The following is an 18759-nucleotide window of genomic DNA, read 5'->3' on the forward strand; positions in this document are numbered from 1 at the left end:
GGAAGGAACTCATACACATCCCTCTTGTTTCTACCTGGCTGTCTCTTTTAAACTTTCTCATTCCTCCCCTGGTTTGACAGGAGAAGCTGGGCCTGTGTAGGTCAGGGTCTTCCTTTTTCCTTCTCTTTCTGAGGAGCTGCCAGCACATTTTCCCTTCCTCCTCCATGTGGTAAGTCCCATGGGGCAGGCACCCCACGCTGGAAGGCCACCAGGTGGGCCCTCCTGTAACTGGCAGGTAAGGCACTGTGATGCAGGCTACACTGCCAGCCAGCACTTGAACTTTCCTACAAACAGCCACCTTCTCGTCCAGCACCTTTATTAATTCTTAGGAAGACGTTTTGGCTCCACCTGCTGTCTTATTTCTCAATGTGTGTAGAATTTCGGTAGCAAAGATGGGTATTATTTACTGGACCCAAGCTTCTTTCTGAGAAGATTACCTGTCATGCCTCACAAATAGTTCATATTTTAAAAATATTTTCAGGCAAAAGCTTCAGTAATCATTACAAAGTCAATCAACTTTAAGGATTCTTGTAAATATAACAGCAATGAAAAATGAATAGGAAAATTTAACTTCAGTATTAAGAAGACTTTTCTATTTAACTCTTACCTGTATGGCAACCATCTGCACATGTGGAATGTTTGTTACTGCACTGGTGCTTTCTGGAATTACTTCACATTTGTTAGAATTTCCACAGTGCTCATCATTTCTGTTAGACTCGGTCAGGACTGTATGGGCATCACCTGTGCTGCAGTGTGACTTTACAGATATTCCCGAAGAGTCCTCAAGGATCTGTGTTTGGGAGGCAATCTGGTGACCAGCAGCATTCTCAGCATTCAAATGATGACCCTCAAAATAGGCAGCAGCATTTTTATCTGCTCTGTCATTGGCTACAAAAGACGGCACCACTGGTACTGATCTTGGTAGCTGATATTCAGGAGAAAGGCTGGCCAAGGGTGTATATATGCTGGTGTACTGGGGCAAACCTGGTAACACGTTTATGTATGCTGGCGGTGTCTGGGTGATATCAAATCTCTGGAAAGGAAGATACGTACAGTATCCTGTGAGCAAATGGGATTGAGCCCAATAAGTTGGTTTCACATCCTCAAGAACCGGTTTGGGGGAATTACAGGAGACTCGCTTGTAATTTGCATCCTCAGAGCCTGGTTTCGGAGAATTAGAAGAGACCCCTTTGGGTTGCCCGTCGTCAGAAACTTGTCTAGAAGAATTGTCGGATACTGGTTTGGCCTTCACATCTTCACAAGCTGGCTTGGGAGAATTTGCAGACACAGGTTTGGGTTTCACATCTTCAGAAGCTGGTGCTGAAGATGAATCTGACACTGGTTTAGACTTTACATCTGGTTTAAATTCCCTAGCAGCTGGATTCAGTGGTAGTTTAACTCGTACATATTCTCCTGCTTTTGAAATTTCTTCTACTTTTGTTTTAATGTTTTTCTTCTTCCTTTTTTTCTTGAGCCGTGATGCAAGTTTCTTCAATGCAATACAGTTGTCAATCACAACAAAACGAGGGCATCCCAAGAGAAAAGGTTTTAAACCTCCTGCTTTTTCTAGTATCTGTCGAGTTTCTTCTGGGAAAAACTCATATTCTGCAGAGAACATCTTGTTACTCATGTCCAAGGGACCATGTTCCTCCAAAAACTGAGAGAAGTAACTTGGAAAAAATTTACATTTACATGAGTTACTATAAGGAAGTACTTGAATATGTCTATTTGAAAAAAACTTTTATTTTCCCAAAGGAAAACACTGTTTCACTTTTCACTGATCTCAACCTTTCCCGACAACAAATATAACAAACATAAGGTTAACTGCAATCAATAATACTATAAAGAAAATTTTGTCTACCTCCTAGAAAATGATAATTTAAAACTTTTCTGGGAGCGCGGGAAAGCAAAAGGAAATCAAAAAGTTATTTTATAACTTCTAACTATGTAATTATATAATTTATTCTAAAAACAACAACAAAAAAATTTATTCAGAAAAGATAACAATAATGCCAATAAGAATTTTAAATAAAAAGAGAAAATCAAATCTCAAAAACAAATCCTATTTGAATTTGTGTACAGTAAATACTGAAAACTACATACTTTAGCTTTACTTTTGGATGCCTGAAGCAAATTCTAGCATATTTTAAGAAATAATAGTATAATTTTACAGTTGTTTCCACACTGTCGCCCAGGAGTTCTCTGGAAATATGATTTGCTCAGCATTTCAACTCTAAAGAAAAACCATGGGCCGGGCGTGGTGGCTCACGCCTATAATCCCAGCACTTTGGGAGGCCGAGGCGGGCGGATCACGAGGTCAGGAGATCGAGACCATCCTGGCTAACACGGTGAAACCCCGTCTCTACTAAAAATACAAAAAATTAGCCGGGCGAGGTGGCAGGCGCCTGTAGTCCCAGCTACGCGGGAGGCTGAGGCAGGAGAATGGCGTGAACCCTGGAGGGTGGAGCCTGCAGTGAGCCGAGATCGCGCCACTGCACTCCAGCCTGGGTGAAAGAGTGAGACTCCATCTCAAAAAAAAAAAAAAAAAAAAAGAAAAACCATGAAGAAGGATCTAAGAGCACAGAACTAAATAGGAATGATGTGATAAAGGAAAACAGAAGAAAGGGCCATATGGTGGACATGCTACTGAGAGGACTTCCAGGAGAAGAGCTGGCTTTTAAATTAATACTCTATTATGGTGGATATGCTACTGACAGGACTTCCAGGAGAAGAGCTGGCTTTTAAATTAATACTCTATTACAGACCTCAGCCCTCGATTTATTTTCTTAAAAGGAAGGCCTCATGCACTATTTAATAACACAAAGCTCAAAATGGTAAGCTATTTCTGAGATTTTCCTGAATTTTTTACTTGTTTTATCCACCCCACTCAATATTGACTTAGTAGCTCAAACTGACAAAATCAATAATCATTAGGACTCTAAATTTAATAATTAAAAATCCTCAGGGCGGGGTGAGGTGGTTCACGCCTGTAATCTCACCACTCTGGAAGGCTGAGGCGGGCAGATCACTTGAGGCCAGGAGTTGGAGACCTGCCTGACCAACATGGTGAAACCCGTTCTCTGCTAAAAATACAAAAATTAGCCAAGCATGGTGGTACAAGCCTGTAATCCCAGCTACTCGGGAGGCTGAGGCATGAGAATCACCTGAATCTGGGAGGCAGAGGTTGTAGTGAGCAGAGATTGCACCACTGCACTCCAGCCTGTGTGACACGGCAAGACTCTGTCTCAAAAAAAAAAAAAAAAAAAAAAGAAAAAAAATCCTAAATTAACTTTGTGTAAAATGTGGCAAAATCTCTAAAAACAGGCACAAATTAAACAACTTCTGATCTTTAATTGGCAGCCTCAGTAGAAAATAATGGTTGTAAAAATTTCAACCAACTTACTCATATAGAGTTGAACATTTTTGTTTTGGGTTCATGTCCCATAGCTTCTTATTGCGGACAACGTATTCGTTACTGTGTTGGTCATAGAGAGCTTCGAATTCTTCTACGTCTTGCCGAAGATGGTCAGGCACTGCAAATGGGCCTGCAGAATCTGAATTTCGATTGCTGGTAAAAAACAACAAAAAACACCCAATTTTGTGGATGATAGACCTTTGGTTTATTATTTAACCAGAAGAATGTCTAATTGAAATAAACACAATAATGGCAATGTATTACTCAGCTCCATGTTGCAAAAAAATAGCACCAGGGAACTTAGTGTAGAAAAGTTACCCTTCCACAGTTATAGGCAAGAGATATCACATCCAACAATCTAAGTAAGCACTTTCAATTATTTAGTCTTGCTCCAAAGAGCAAAATTCTTAAAACTACATATTTTTAAAAAAAGTTGCATTAATTATAACTTGTTAAATGATTGAAAGAAAAATGAAGATTGTATTATAACTGTTATGAATTAAGTTAAAGTGAGACTAAGACTGGTAAATGGTATTAATAAAAGGTTTTTTTAAGCCAGGTGTGGTGGCTCACGCCTGTAATCCCAGCACTTTGGGAGGCCAAGGCAGGCAGATCACTTGAGGTCAGGAGTTCGAGATCAGCCTGACCAACGTGGAGAAACCCCGTCCCTAACAAAAATACAAAATTAGCCAGGTGTCATGGTGCATGGCTGTAATCCCAGCTACTCAGGAGGCTAAGGCAGGAGAATTGCTTGAACCCGGGAAGTGGAGGTTGCGGTGAGCTGAGATTACGCCATTGCACTCCAGCCTGGGCAACAAGAGCAAAACTCCAATTAAACAAAAGTTTTTTTTAAATGTAAGATGTTAGCACTCTAAAAAGATGTAGTAGTTTGAGTGTGGACTCTAAAACCAGGCTGCATGACTTAAATCCCGGCTCTGCTATTTATAAGCTTTGTGTTCTTGGGCAAGTCGCTCTGCAATGTGCCTCAGAGTTTCCTTAACTGTACATTGGACAGAATATAATGGCACTTACCTCCTAGGCGGGATAAGTGGATTGAAAGACTTTATGTATGTAAACCCCCTAAAACAATGTCTGATACATAAAAATTAATCTCAGTAAAGGCTATGCTATGGTCTAAATGTTTGTGTTCCTGCAAAACTCGTATGTTGAAATGTAATCACCAATGTGATGGTGCTAGGATGTGGATTCTTTGGGAGATAATTAGGCTCTGCCTCCATGAATGGACTTAGTGCCCTTATAAAAGAGGCCCCAGAGAGTTGCCTTGTCCCTTCCACCATGAGAAAACACAGCAAGAAGGCACCATCTATGAACCAGAAAGCAGGCCCTCAACACACACAATATCTGCCAGTACCTTGATCTTGGACTTCTCAGCTTCCAGAACTGTGAGAAATAAATTTCTGTGTGTAAGCCTCCCAGTTTATGGTATATTGTTATAGCAACACAAACTGACTAAGACAGGCTATTATTTTAACTTAAAACAATTACGCTACTTAAGGAATCCATGAAAACGACCACGTAAATTTTTAACTGTTCTGATAGCTCCTTTAAGAAGTGTGAAAAAAAAAACCATGTTGTACATTTTTGGTTCATAAAGGAATATGATATAAAAAGGTTACTGCTACTCACTAGTTTTATTTCTTAAATATTTGTTTATTGAAAACTCAGTTTCGACAACCAGATGGCATTGAAAATCACTAATATATAAGGTGAAAACATAACATCATATACAGATCCCAAAACAGCTTCCTCTCTTACAGCAAAAATGCTAGTAAGTATTAACAGGACATTCTCTTTATTGACTATTTTAAAGAATAATTTCTAGACATTTTTCTATGATTTTCCCACAGAGCCTTGCACATGGTAGGTTCTCAATATGTACTTAGTGAATGAATGTCACCAGTGTTGTGACTTTAACACAGTTTGAATGAATTCTTAATGCCTTCTAGCCATGCTATATAAATTTAATCAAGATGGAATTACATCAGGTTGTCAGATGCACAGCTTTAGAAAGGAGTTAGGCAAATAAAACACAAGTTTATATATATTAAATTAACACAACTTATTAAGTAAAGACATTTAAGTTAAAATGAAGCAAAAATTTAAAAATTATACTTACCTATGGTCTTCGCTTGAAGTGATGATCTCATTATTTGGAGTTACTGAAGTTGTTCCAGACCCAACTAACATAGGCTGGTTTAAGACAGAAAAATAACAATGATTTTCTACCTTAAAATTCCATTAAAGAAAAAAAAACATTAAAATTGATGAATGCTTATATAAACACACATACAAATTGCTAATATATAAGATCTACCCAAATTTTCTTATAAACAGGAACACATAGTAATAAAAGTTTCAACAGCCAAAAATAAGCTCAAATTAACATTTAGTATAGTTTCCAATGCTCCAAAAAAATTTAAACGTTACTCAGTTTAAACTCCCATTTTATCTAAACTAAATACATATAGTCAAAGATAAAAATAAAAGTTGTATTGGAACTCCTTAGCTGTTCTCATCCTTTGAAGATTTGCCACTCTTTCTCACTCCATCCCCCTTTCTGCTCCCCACATACACACAAGAGCCATGAAGAACCCACCAAAGACTTAAAAATTGTGCCCTACTCTGGCACAGTGGCTCATGCCTGTAAGGCCAAGGTGGGCAGATCACTTGAACCCAGGAGTTCTAGAACAGCCTGGGCAATATAGCAAAACCACATCTCTCCAAAAAATACAAAAAATTAGCTGGGAATGGTGGCATGTGCCTGTCATTCCGGCTACTTGGGAGGCTGAGCCTGGGAGTTTGAGGCTGCAGTGAGCCGTCATTGTACCACTGCTCTCCAGCCTGGGCGAGAGAAGGAGACCCTGTCTCAAAAACAAAAATAAAAATGCCCTACTTATCTCATGGGCTTGGAGGAGAGCCTTTGGTGAGAGGAAGGAAGGGATTCTAACAATCCTGGGACTGTCATAATGATTAGTATTCATCATTTTTAGTTTAAATATGTTATCTATTTTTTGAGACTTATTTATTTTTTGGGACATTACGACAATTTTTTTTTTTTACTCAGAAATATCTAAAAAAATAAAAAAGACAATAAAGAATACGAGTGTCAAGACTTGCTATTATATAATATGAACCTGGAATTTCTTCAAAATGTAGAAGACTGCCAAAACATTTTTAAGTCCTAGAAAGTCTTTCTCTACACATGTTTCAAAATATCCCAAGAATTGCTCAATTCTAATGTATATGTCCAACTAACTATTTTGGAGAGTTTAGACAAGAATTAATACAGAAAATACTCCATACCTTTGAATCCTTTGGCTTCTTTTTCTTGCCTTTGTTTTTCACCTTGGTTGAACTAAACTAAAAAATGGGGGGAAAAATCAGTGAACACTCAAATAACAGCATTATGAAGCTCAACATAAAGAAACCATATTGGTTTTCACAGACTAGCCATAAGTTAAATGTACATAAAATGTTTAACAAAAATAATACTACAGTGTATCAGCCCAAGTGCTATGATTTATAATAGAAAACAAACAAAATTTAATAATACCTAATGTTATAACTAAAATTAAATTGTTCCAACATTTTTATCTTATTTTCCACAGGGCTGGAATGTTATTTCAAGTAATTAATCAGACTTTTAAGTAATTCCAGTTATATGCCATAATAGTATTATTAATATATTTCTTTTACTAAGCCAAACTAGACATTCTGCACCTGACCAGACACTGGGGCACAAATAGTGAATAAAGAAGCCTTCAGCTTCTTATGGAGTATTTTAGCTGTGTTTCCCTGTTTAGCCGGGCAATATTTGATGGAGCAGATTAAGACAAAATTTCATAAAGATAGATGATTTGCTCCTGAAAATCAGTAAACAGGCATCTTTCTCTTTGAAAACTGCCACAATGCTGTGCTTTTCTCTATTTACTCACTTCCCTAAACTGAAGAATTTCTGAAGACTGAACAAAAGGCAACTGCAAACTACTAAGGAAGACAACTCTGGAACTGTTTTAACTTAAACTCAATTTAGAGCCACTCAAAACAAAGTCCCTTTGTTTTCCTTCTAGAGCAAAACATTAAAAGTTTAGTTATTAAAGACAACTTTTCATTTTTATGCCAGGAGATGAAGAACTCTTCCTTTCTTAATTAGAATATTAATGTTTATCAGCTCTGAAACTTTATAGAAATTGTCTAATTTAAGCCTCATAGTTTGCTGATTATTGCTCCAATTCCGAGAGGAAAACTGGCAGTGACTTTCTAATGAAATAGTACGTACTACCCAGACGTCCTTTTAATGTGGTTCTTGAATGCTGGCTGAGATGTCAATAAACACTGGCCTGGGTCCCCCTCTCGTCCTTGGTTTAACATAGATTAGAACGTAAGATTTCAAGTGATCAAGTAACTTACCAGTGCTTCACCACTATCTTGTTTCCTTAGCACAGTACAGCGGCTGTCTGTAGGAATATACAGATGGTTTTGTGAGGAAACTAAATATTTACATTTCCATATAATACACTAAAGCCTTAAAACAACTCCTCATACTACTGGCATAGGCCATGTTCTATTCCTTATTTGGTATGACACAAGCGTGGTTTAGAAACCAAGAGCAAAATGGCTGACTAAACGGGAAACCAACTACAAAGAACCATAAAACTTCAATCTGATTCAGCATAATGTTGAGTGCCTTCTAGGTACCATCTATACTAGTGCTGGGAATAGAGATGCACAAGACAGTCCCTACCATTGTTGAACTCCTGTTCTACTGCCAGAAAGACAAACAGACAAACTCCTGTAACCCGGCATGCTAAGGACCACGTGAAACACAAGGCAACAAAGCTCACGAAGGACTCAAGTCTGAAGTCTGCACGGGAGAGGCCCACAGGAGGGGCAAGGAGGACTCTGAGGAAGAGAGGACATTTAAGTTACTCTTGAAATTAACAAGCAAAGGGATGGGGCATGGCTGGGGGAACTATGTGAGCAAAGACAGGAGGCAGGAAAGCACAAGGCAGGTTTGGGCACAGTCAGAAGTGGGGTGTGTGCTCAGAGAGAGAGAGGATGATGATGAACCCAGACCCCAGATGATGTGAACTTAATCTGTAAGTAAAACTAAACAAATGTTTCCCAAATTGAATAGTTAACAGAATCAGACAGATGTTCTAGAAGAGTCACTAGCTGCAATATAAGAGGAAGATGGAAGAGTGGGAGATTCTAGAGGCATGGAGTCCAGTTTGGAGGCTACTATAGTAGTCTAACTATGGAAAGACAACTAAGGTCCTGGCCTCAGGAAGTGGGGTGGACAGCAAAGGACAGATCAAGGACAAAGCTCATTTGGATTGATGACAAACAAGTTATACTCTTAATACTGAAAAGAAAGAATTGAGACTAATTACAGAGTTTCCTGTTTAAATACTAGATATACAATGTTACTGACTGAGATAAATTGAGGAAAAACAGATCTCTGAAGATGTGATAGGTGGGTTAAGTCATACTGCTTTAAGGGGCTCTTTGACTGTCTCATAGAAATACCCTAGGGGATCATGCATGAAGAGGTCAGGGAGAAAGTCAGGGCTCTCAATTATCACAGCACTCATGACATTGTCAAACACTCTGATCTACAAGATCAGTGGAGTTTGAAAAGTTTTAAGAAATATAACCATTCTTTTAAATGAAGAGATAAAACTGAAAATGTTTGGGGTGAAGGTGGAAGGCAGAGCTACTGCACTTAAGAATCCACTGGGATTGCCAATAATTTGGTTAGTGGCTTCTGACCTCATGACTAGAAACAGAGAAACAGTGGCAGCTGGAAGTGCTGTGTATTATATGTAGAGAACACAAGTTAAAGGACGAGTGTACGCTGAGAGGGAATTGTGTCCTTTTTAGTTGTCTTGTTTTGTGATCCAAACATGCATCAGGTTTTGTAAGCTCAGTCCCGGGACAGCATTTTATTACCAGCAGCAGCAAACTGATGGCAATAAATTCAGGCTATCAAGTAGCATGTCACCTTCAGTCATGAAGCAGTATCCTGAAAAGATAAAGCCATCTGTATTTGAGTGTGCTACTTTCTAAGAACTTTTGTTGTCAAAAGTAAGCTTTCCGCTTCCTTACATGCATTAGAACTTTATCATCTGTGACACCATCGTACAAGGCCAGACCTTTTAATGTACTCTTTAAAACAAACAGCATGACATTCAAAAGTCTAACTCCTAACAACACGTAAAGGAGACTTCTGATTCTGAGGGACTTGGGGATTATCATAGTATGTTCATATAGTACGAAAGGTAAGAAATTATTATTTAGAATCTAGGAATATTATAATTTTTAAGTAAAACAGGACCACACAAGTCACTGCCTCCAAATCATCTCATTTTAATATGAGGAAATTAAGATCTAAGAGAAGAGAAGGAATTAGCTGCTAGCTAGCTAGTTAGTTCAAGCTGGACTCCATGCCATTACCCAAATAGGGCCCCCAATTCCAAATAAGCCCTGACACCCAGCTTTCTAATTCCACTTTCACGTTCACAGCCCATCTGAGACTCTACCCCTGCACCACAGCTTTCCTCTCTCCCAGGGAGAAAGAAAGTGTTGGGTCCTTCCTTTGATGACCTTGGCACTTTCTCTGGCCCTCCCGTATTGAGCTTACTACCATGTTACTGTTATTAGTGCATGCTTCTTATTCTCTTTTCTAGAACACAAGGTCCTCAAGGGCAGAGACAAGTGTAAGCATTTCTGAATTCCTTCTCAACACCCATCACTGGGCCCACAAGGTTTTTAATGAACTAAACTAAGGAAGAAGCTGTGCCACAACCTACTTTTCCTGACCCCCAGTTCTAGGCTCTTCCCATTAAAACATCCTAGAATGCTATCCATTCTAGATTCTGCAAACATCACCTATTTCTGCAGGCCAATGTTTTCTAAAATGCTATAAATCAAACCTCTTGCTAATAGATTCTGTCAATGTAACACGCAATCTTTCCCATGATGCTGTGAAAATATCTAAGACGGGAAGAACACTGTGTATTGTTAGCATAACATACCCACATTTGAGTATCTCTTTAACTGATAAAGTAAAAAAGCTCCATGATATAAAAAAATTGCTACTGTTAATCACTAACTTCCCCACATAAACTGATTGTACCATAATAATTTTCAATATTTTCTTTGTTATATATTTAAACAAGCTAGGTCCTTCACAGATTTTTTCCCCCTTAAGATTAAATGTAATATAAATCTAAACTCAGTCCACATACCCATTATATCAAAGAATTCATCTAAAGCACTATGCAATGCTGGGAACTTGTCTCTGTGTTCTTCTAGCAGCCATATTAAACAACGGGCTTCCTTCAATGATGCTGGCTCAGAGAAATAATCAAGTTGCTTTCCTTCTATAGAGTCTAGTTTGTGGCCATATTTCTCATTCCAGAGGAAAGTCATGATACTAAAATCAAGCTGTTTAAGAGATGCTCCATAACGAGAAAAGAAAGTTCCTGTGGCATCTAAGCCTGTAATAAAAACAAAACCCCAATCAGAAGAGGAGGGAAATTATTTACTGTAAAATCACATTCAGTTTCACATTTCTGAAAGCAGCTGACTATAGTTTGCTTATATTCTCCGCAAAAACATTTAAATAGTTGAGAACAGATTTGTTCAAGCTATTAGGCATTTTAGAAACACCATTTAACATTGTTAGGCTAATTATAATAATTCTTGTCTATTAGATTTGAATAATGTGGGCCAAAGCCTTCTACTATCATAGTTACCTTTATTAGACCCAGGAGATGAAAGTATGGCATTAAATTCCTTTAAAAATATAACAATGGCCAGGTATGGTGGCTTAGGCCTGTAACCCCAGCACTTTGGGAGGACAAGGCTGGAAGATCACTTGAGGCCAGGAGTTCAATACCAGCCCTGGCAACATAGCAAGACCCCTATCTTTACAAAAAAAAAAAAAAAAATTAGCCAGGCATGGTGGCAAATGCCTGTAGTCCCAGCTACTTGGGAGGCTGAGGTGGGGGGATTGCTTGAGCCCAGGACTTCAAGGCTACAGTGAGCTATGATGGCACCACTGCACTCCAGCCTGGGTGATGGGGCAAGACCCTATCTCTAAAAAAAAAAAAAAAAACCCAAACAATGTTTTCACTAGTTCAAAATGACTTTCATTCCAATTAGTATAAACTAGCAATATTTTCTGTTTCTTTATATGGATTCCATAGTAATAAAACATCAATAATATGCAAAATCTTCCCAAATGTGTCTAAAAGAGGAAGTGGGTAAACCCATTCCCCAACACCTAAAATAACGTTCCTTATTCCCCAAAATGTGGGTCCTCACCCTCCTCTACAAAAATCAAGGTGGTCAGTATGCCTACTTTTATTCTCCACTCTCCAAATTAGAAAACAGGGTGACTGCAATCTCATACACACTCCTACTGAAATGACGATGAAGCCCCACTCCTGATGAACAGCCAGCAAAAAGGAGCTCTGTCCAATTTCTCCATCATGCCTCTAATACAAAAAGGTCACTTCTTCCGAGGGCCTTAGTCAACAAATGAAGTCAACAAATGAAGCAGAGATTGCTCAGAATCAAAATTACCCTAGACTGCTTGCTTTTGCGTTAAAGAGTTAGCTTGCAGAGATCACGTTGCAGGAAAATTAGGATCTTTAAACACCAGAATAAGGGACCATGTAGAATACTCACACAATAAAAGATTTATGAGAGCCCAATGAAGAAATAGCACATTCCCGTTCCCTATCCACGTCAGAGCTTGTGCTCAGTGAGGGGAATGCAGGCAGGCAGTGTTCACTATTGAAATGTTAAATTTATCTCACTAGTGCTCTATTATTTCTCTCTCTCCCTCCCTCCTTTCCTCTCTTTTCCTCCCTTCATCTTTTGCTGAACAAAAAAACTGACCTCTCTTATGTTAAATATGTGCATGATGTAAGTCCACCCAATAGCCGTTTTATGAGAAGTAAAATTCCTGGAAATGAAAACTGCTTTACTTATTATTTAAGTAAGTGTGCATTTTACTTCAGGACTGTAGTAACAGCCTTACTAATTAACATGCTTGAACTCATTTCACAACTCTAAATAAAAATTGCTACTTTAAATAGTATACATATATCCTTATTAAAATGATACCTTTAATCTTCAGAATAAACATGGTTTATATCGGCTGGGTGCGGTGGCTCACGCCTGTAATCCCAGCACTTTGGGAGGCCAAGGCGGGCGGATCACGAGGTTAGGAGATCAAGAGCATCCTGGCTAACACGGTGAAACCCCATCTCTACTAAAAACACAAAAAATTAGCTGGGCGTGGTGGCGGGCACCTGTAGTACCAGCTGCTCGGGAGGCTGAGGCAGGAGAATGGTGTGAACCCGGGAGGCAGAGCTTGCAGTGAGCCGAGATTGAGCCACTGCACTCCAGCCTGGGCAACAGAGCGAGACTCTGTCTCAACAACAAAACAAAAAACAAAAAAACATGGTTTATATCAAAAGATATGTTCACCCTTTCCTGCCAGTGAGCTGGAGGGCTCAAGTGCTGCATTTACCTGAATGAACAGTGGCTGGCAGTCTTGACCGTGTAGCATAACCCAGGCAAACCTACTTCTCCAGTCCTGAGTATCTCCTAAAGCATGTTAAAGCAAGCAATAACTTTATAATTTGCTTACTTGATACTCACTAGTGACAATCTTGTCACTTAAAAATAACTTTCCGGGATCACAAATCCATGAGGATCTATGCTCAAAGCAGGCATGTTCAGGTGTCTAACTATGCCAGGCTTGCTGCCATCTTACATTGTCTCTTCTGGCAGAAACTGACCAATATCTTCTCTGAAACCCTAGAATTCTAATAGCCCCACGTTTCTAAACATTCAGACAGGTGGGGACGGCTGGCAAAGGCTTAGCAGGCCCCACTCTGTGGTCTGCTGCTAAAGGCCCTGCCTTTTTCCTGTGGCTTCCTTTAGCCTCTTATCTAATAGCTGCCGACTGAATAAACTATTGTGCTAGGCCAGTTGCTATCCAGTCACTAAGATAAATAATGCCCTGGTAGGTGCCCAAAGCATCCCTACCTCGTGTTACACAACAACTGCATTTGCAGCTGCCTTCTGCAGTCCTGCATGGCTTTAGGCAAAGCGCCTGCTTTGGGGGAGGGCAGGGGGCTTGCTCATTCTTCCCTTCTCCCAGCCAAGTTACTAATAGTCAGAACACAGTACAAAGTTATATAATCCTGTGATTTACCACAGCTCAGTCCAACCCTAGGATTTGTTTCTCTTAATCTCTAGATACAGATTTGCCTTAGGTGACCCTGACCACTCTTCCCTCTAAATTTTTCTTCAAAGAATCTGAATTATAGATTTGTCTTCTCAACACAGCTCCTGAGCAGGGGGCAGACTCCAGGATGTGTTATTTACCATAGTTGTGCCTAGTATTCACACATCTACACATTTACAAATAGTTTAGTCTAATATAGGTCTAGATTTCTTTACTGACTGGTCTTTCCTTAGATTGTACCTTTTGAAGAAGTATACTGTAACCTACCTATAAAATAACCTAAAAATTGTGGTGTGTGTGTGTGTGTGTGTGTGTAATAGTTTCTCTGTTTTTTAAAGGCCTTCATATATTTAGTTCTTTTTTAAAAAAATTCTTTTAGAGACAGGTCTTGCGACTTTGCCAGGTTGGTCTCAAATTCCTGAGATTAAGCAATCATCCTGCCTCAGCCTCCCAAGCAGCTGGGACTGGAAAAGTATTCTTAACCATACAAATTTAAAGTCCTGTATTTAAAGTTATAAATTGTATGACAGGAAAATGAAAATGACTCAGAGACCTACACTTCCCCTTCCTATTAAAGTATATTGCTCTGGAATATAAACGGACATACCAAAGCTATTAAGTTTTTGGATCCAGGCAGCTAATTTGGGCTCTACTTCTTTAAGCTCACTCAAAACATGCAGAAATATTCTTGTCTTTACTCTGTTCTTTTCTTGAATCAAGTGACGAATAACATAGTCCACTGCTTCATTTAGAAAATTTCTGCTAGAAAAACAGGTTGTATAGTCTTCTGTGCTCAAAACTTTCCAAGAAAGCAATTCTTTGAGAAGCGTGGCTGTATTCTGTATGCCGGATTTAATCTTGTCAGCATACTGCTTTATACACTGTAGAATTCTGTCATCAAGGAACTGACAATGCTGAACATTGTCTACAGTTTCTAAGGATAAATAAGAATGGTTAAAGTGATAAATAGGACTAATTCACAATTATATAAACAGAAATAATGTAAAATTACATAATATAAAATATGATTCAGATTGATTATATTGTTTTACTAAACAACTCAAGAAACTTTAATTAGAAATACAAACATTTAACAATACTTTTGAAAAGACATGAAAGTGCACGCTAAAATAAACATATCAAAAGTAAGCATTTTATACTCTTCATTCTGAACCATTCATGTAGCAGCATTTAAAACTTAGTTCCTCTAGGCCGGGCGCAGTGGCTCACGCCTGTAATCCTAGCACTTTGGGAGGCCGAGGCGGGTGGATTGCGAGGTCGGGAGATCGAGACCATCCTGGCTAACACGGTGAAACTCTGTCTCTACTAAAAATACAAAAAATTAGCCAGGCGTGGTGGCAGGCACCTGTAGTCCCAGCTAGTCGGGAGGCTGAGGCAGGAGAATGGCGTGAACCCAGGAGGCAGAGCTTGCAGTGAGCTGAGATCACACCACTGCACTCCAGCCTGGGCAACACAGCAAGACTCCATCTCAAGAAACAAACAAACAAACAAAAAAACTTAGTTCCTCTAAAATATGGCCACTTCCTTCAACAATCCTAACTCAGCCTCATCAACTACCTTAACTTTATATACAATAAATATGTTTAGTCATTAAGCATAGAAAGTTAAAATACAATCTCTGAAAGGTTTTTCAGTGGGAATACAATCTCTGAAAGGTTTTTCAGCGCTCTTTACACCAACCCAATTCTGTCTTCGAGTAGCAGAAGACAGTGATAGTATTAAATTACTAACTGAAATCTTTATTTCAATTTAATAATGATGAATATAAGGCCCAAAAGATGCTTATATTTATACTTTTAAATGAGAGTGTATTATTCTTATCATGGCTTTAGCTTCTGCATACCTTTCTGTTCTTCGTTTTTGGGTGGATTACTTTCTCTTAAGTCCTCCTCCCTTCTTTCTTGTGCTAATTTTTTTGCTTCTTTTTTTTGGATCTTTCTCTTCAATTTTTTGTCTTCTTTCAGTCTTAGTTTCTCTAGGCTGATAAACATTTACAATTAGTGACAACTCAGTGAACTGTTTTCCTTTGACTATCGTAGAAACCATCTTCCAAGCAATACATTAGAAGTTTTCCTTTTTAATCAGAGCCCGGCCTACATCTTCCATTCAATATAAGAAACTGTCAATATTGTCAAAATAAGGGTACTTGTTTCATGAAGACAAAAACCTCAATGATTAGGTGATGTCTAAGGACGCAGTCTACAGATTGTATAGATGTCACTTCCATGTATGTAAGTTACTTCGTAGGGTAAACAGAAATAGTACAAATTACTCTGCAAAATAATTCATGTAAACTCTCATTTCTAAGAAAGGTCCCATAGTAAAATATAGTTTTCACATCTCAATAATAACCCACAACACTATAATTTGGTTGATCTGGTTACAATGAATTCTCTCCAACAAATAATTCTGTTCATCTTTTCTTTTGCTTTTTCTTGGTCACAAATGATAAAAAAAAAAATCACTTCTTAGAAAGAAAAACAAGAAGCAGGACCAAAAAGAAAAGAAAAAAGAATCTGAATTATTTGATCTAAACAAAAAGCTATAGAGAAGTAATAATTTAGGCAGTACATTGAGTATTTCAGGGTAAAAAACAGTCATAGGTTCAAAATGCTTATTGAAGAGAGATAAAAAGAAAAATATGCTTTTTGGAATTAAAGTTTCAACAACTGAGAGCAAACTGTATAGTTTTTATATAAATGCCAAATCTATTAATCAAACATGTAATTTCACAGCATCAAATGTTATAATTTTACTTGTAAATTCAACCACTAGATAAATAATTCTGAATCAAGTTTTTAGTATTTAATTATTCTAGGCTAGTTCTCTTTAAGTTTTAATTTTCTATAAAAATCATTTTAAAAAACACTTATTTGGATATATGTATACACAGCCAATTTTTAAAAAGGCATAATTTAGAAATCTGCATTTAATAAAATTATATTCTAAGAGACATCATCAAACCACTGATTGATTGTTAAAAATCTTACCTAGAACATTTCTGTTTCAGAATAGGTCTTGGAGGAACCTTTTCTTTAATGACCTTGTGTTCAAACTTTAAATAAAACAAAGACATCCAAAATTTGTCTCATACTCCCATGACATAAAACACAAAACCACAAGTAACAAGTATTTCAGAAGCACACATAATGTTCAGTTTGATAGAGAACAGTGAGGATGTTCTGACCCAGACAAAAGCCCAGAAAGCTTTAGCAAAATAATTTACTGAAGAGGAACAAGAGAGTAGACACACTTGAGGAAAAAGTTTTTAAAAAATTAAGAGTAAGCAGACGATCTAATAAAGTGTAAATATTATTACAAGTACCCACTCCTGCCACTCCCATGTCATGAAGTTAAAGGTAATCCCTCAAGACGCTCTTCCCCCTCCCTAAAAACCTGCACACCCACTACTGCCCAAAAGTTTACCGGGATTAAGAAAATGAAGTTATCAAAAACAGTAAAAACAGTAAAACTAAGATAGAAAAAGACTCCTTTTCCTATCAAGAAATAAAAGAATATAAGAATGCTTTCATTACAATGAAGCATTCTCACATCCAAGTATTGCCTGTATTTTCTTAAATGCAGTAATTGTTTCTTTCCTGGAAAAGATCCAAATTACGTAATATCTACAAATTCAAATCATGTTTCAAAAGGTGTAAACATTTTGGTTATCTATCTAACAAGGTTTCCCCTTTATTACTTACTTCACATTTAACTTGACCACCACTGGTGAAGATGATAATCTTAGAAATGACACCTTCACAGTCAGGGGTAAGACATATTCCTTGTAGAAAATCCTATTTGATTAAAAAAAAAAAAAAAAAGAAAAATGTTATGTCTAGGGAGGATAAATCTATACACATATACTATTTTTACCACTAGGAACAGTCAAAATACGGACTAAAACCATCTTCAGGGAAGTGGTGAAAATCCTTACTCACTGCCATGCGAATTTTAAGGCTTCCGTGTAGGAAAAATATACTTTCAGGTGTGGGTCTGACCGTGTGACTTGTTTTCATCAATGCAAAGTGACCAGACATGACACACACATGTCTAGACAAAAGGTTTAACAAACACTTCATAGACTGGACATTGTTCTTTTTCCTCTGACACAGGAAGATGTTCTAGAAAAGGGTCACTCTTCAACTTAGATTGAGAAACAAGGAATAGAGCCACACAAAATAAAGCTGCTACAGCCCAGTACCAGCCAACAACTGCAGAACTGCAGGACAAGTCATGTAAGCAAAAAACAAACTTCTCTGATGTATGCCACAAGATATTTGGGTTGTATTACTTCAGCATATCCTAGTGAAAGCTGACTAATTTACAGAGCGTATTTAAAATGATGAGAATGGTTAAGACCACTAAAAGAGGATATATCACTAGAGAAACTCAATTTAGGTAAGACAAAGACATAGCAGAAGTGACTCAAAGGTGACAGTTATTTACTCATATCATTATATTGTTAATTAATTATGTGAAATGTACAAAATGTGAGAATTTATTTCTACCAAACTTTAATAATTGCTATTGTTAACAGATGCCTTGTACAACTGCCTCATTCTTTCCCCAATAAGAACAGTGGTCTGCATAAGCCTAAGAAGTGTAGGAAAAGGTCCATAGTTTCTATAGATCAGAAACAAATTCTATGAATACAAATAAGATTGTAATACTATGACTTCCCTCAAAGTATGTCTACTTAATGGTAATTAACATCATTATCTTGGTAATAAGAAAACCTCTGGTGAGAAATGGCAGTTTAAAATTGAAGTTGATCTTTCTTGCCAACATTAAAAAAAATTGTTTTGAGTTGACTTCTTAGTACAAATTACCTCATCAAATTTTGGTTTTGAAATCTCTAATTCCACATCAGAACTTTCAAGTGGGGCCTGGCACAGTGGCTTATGCCTATAATCCCAGCACTTTGGGAGGCTGAAGTAGGATCACTTGGGTCAAGGAGTCTGAGGCTGCAGTGAGCTACGAATGCACCACTGCACTCTAGCCTGGGCAATACGGTAAGATCCGTCTCTTT

General features: G+C 37.9%; 1 protein-coding gene and 1 long non-coding RNA gene across 19 annotated transcripts in view; one reads left to right on the top strand and one right to left on the bottom strand.

The window, feature by feature from the left end:
* Positions 1-18759, top strand: part of LOC134736654 (uncharacterized) — a 99071-nt gene that overhangs the window by 42435 nt on the left and 37877 nt on the right. Inside the window, exon 2 of the long non-coding RNA XR_010120791.1 lies at positions 17843-17965. This is a non-coding gene — a long non-coding RNA (uncharacterized lncRNA). The remainder of the gene's footprint in view (positions 1-17842; positions 17966-18759) is intronic.
* TTC3 (tetratricopeptide repeat domain 3) overlaps positions 1-18759 on the bottom strand; it is a 124995-nt gene that overhangs the window by 35293 nt on the left and 70943 nt on the right. For 12 of the 18 annotated variants that reach the window (XM_055279656.2, XM_055279663.2, XM_055279662.2 and 9 more), the window contains 10 exons: positions 17432-17524; positions 16718-16782; positions 15571-15707; positions 14314-14640; positions 10687-10938; positions 7847-7893; positions 6740-6796; positions 5553-5626; positions 3404-3568; positions 608-1670 (listed from right to left, as the gene is read on the bottom strand). In XM_055279656.2, coding sequence (XP_055135631.2) covers positions 608-1670; positions 3404-3568; positions 5553-5626; positions 6740-6796; positions 7847-7893; positions 10687-10938; positions 14314-14640; positions 15571-15707; positions 16718-16782; positions 17432-17524 — 2280 coding nt within the window. Of the gene's footprint in view, positions 1-607; positions 1671-3403; positions 3569-5552; positions 5627-6739; positions 6797-7846; positions 7894-10378; positions 10433-10686; positions 10939-14313; positions 14641-15570; positions 15708-16717; positions 16783-17431; positions 17525-18759 lie in introns of all 18 variants that reach the window. The other 6 variants (XM_063639263.1, XM_063639257.1, XM_055279658.2 and 3 more) reach the window with 3 other exon arrangements.

This window comes from Symphalangus syndactylus, chromosome 5, assembly GCF_028878055.3.
Source record: "Symphalangus syndactylus isolate Jambi chromosome 5, NHGRI_mSymSyn1-v2.1_pri, whole genome shotgun sequence".
Taxonomy (NCBI): Eukaryota; Metazoa; Chordata; class Mammalia; order Primates; family Hylobatidae; genus Symphalangus; species Symphalangus syndactylus.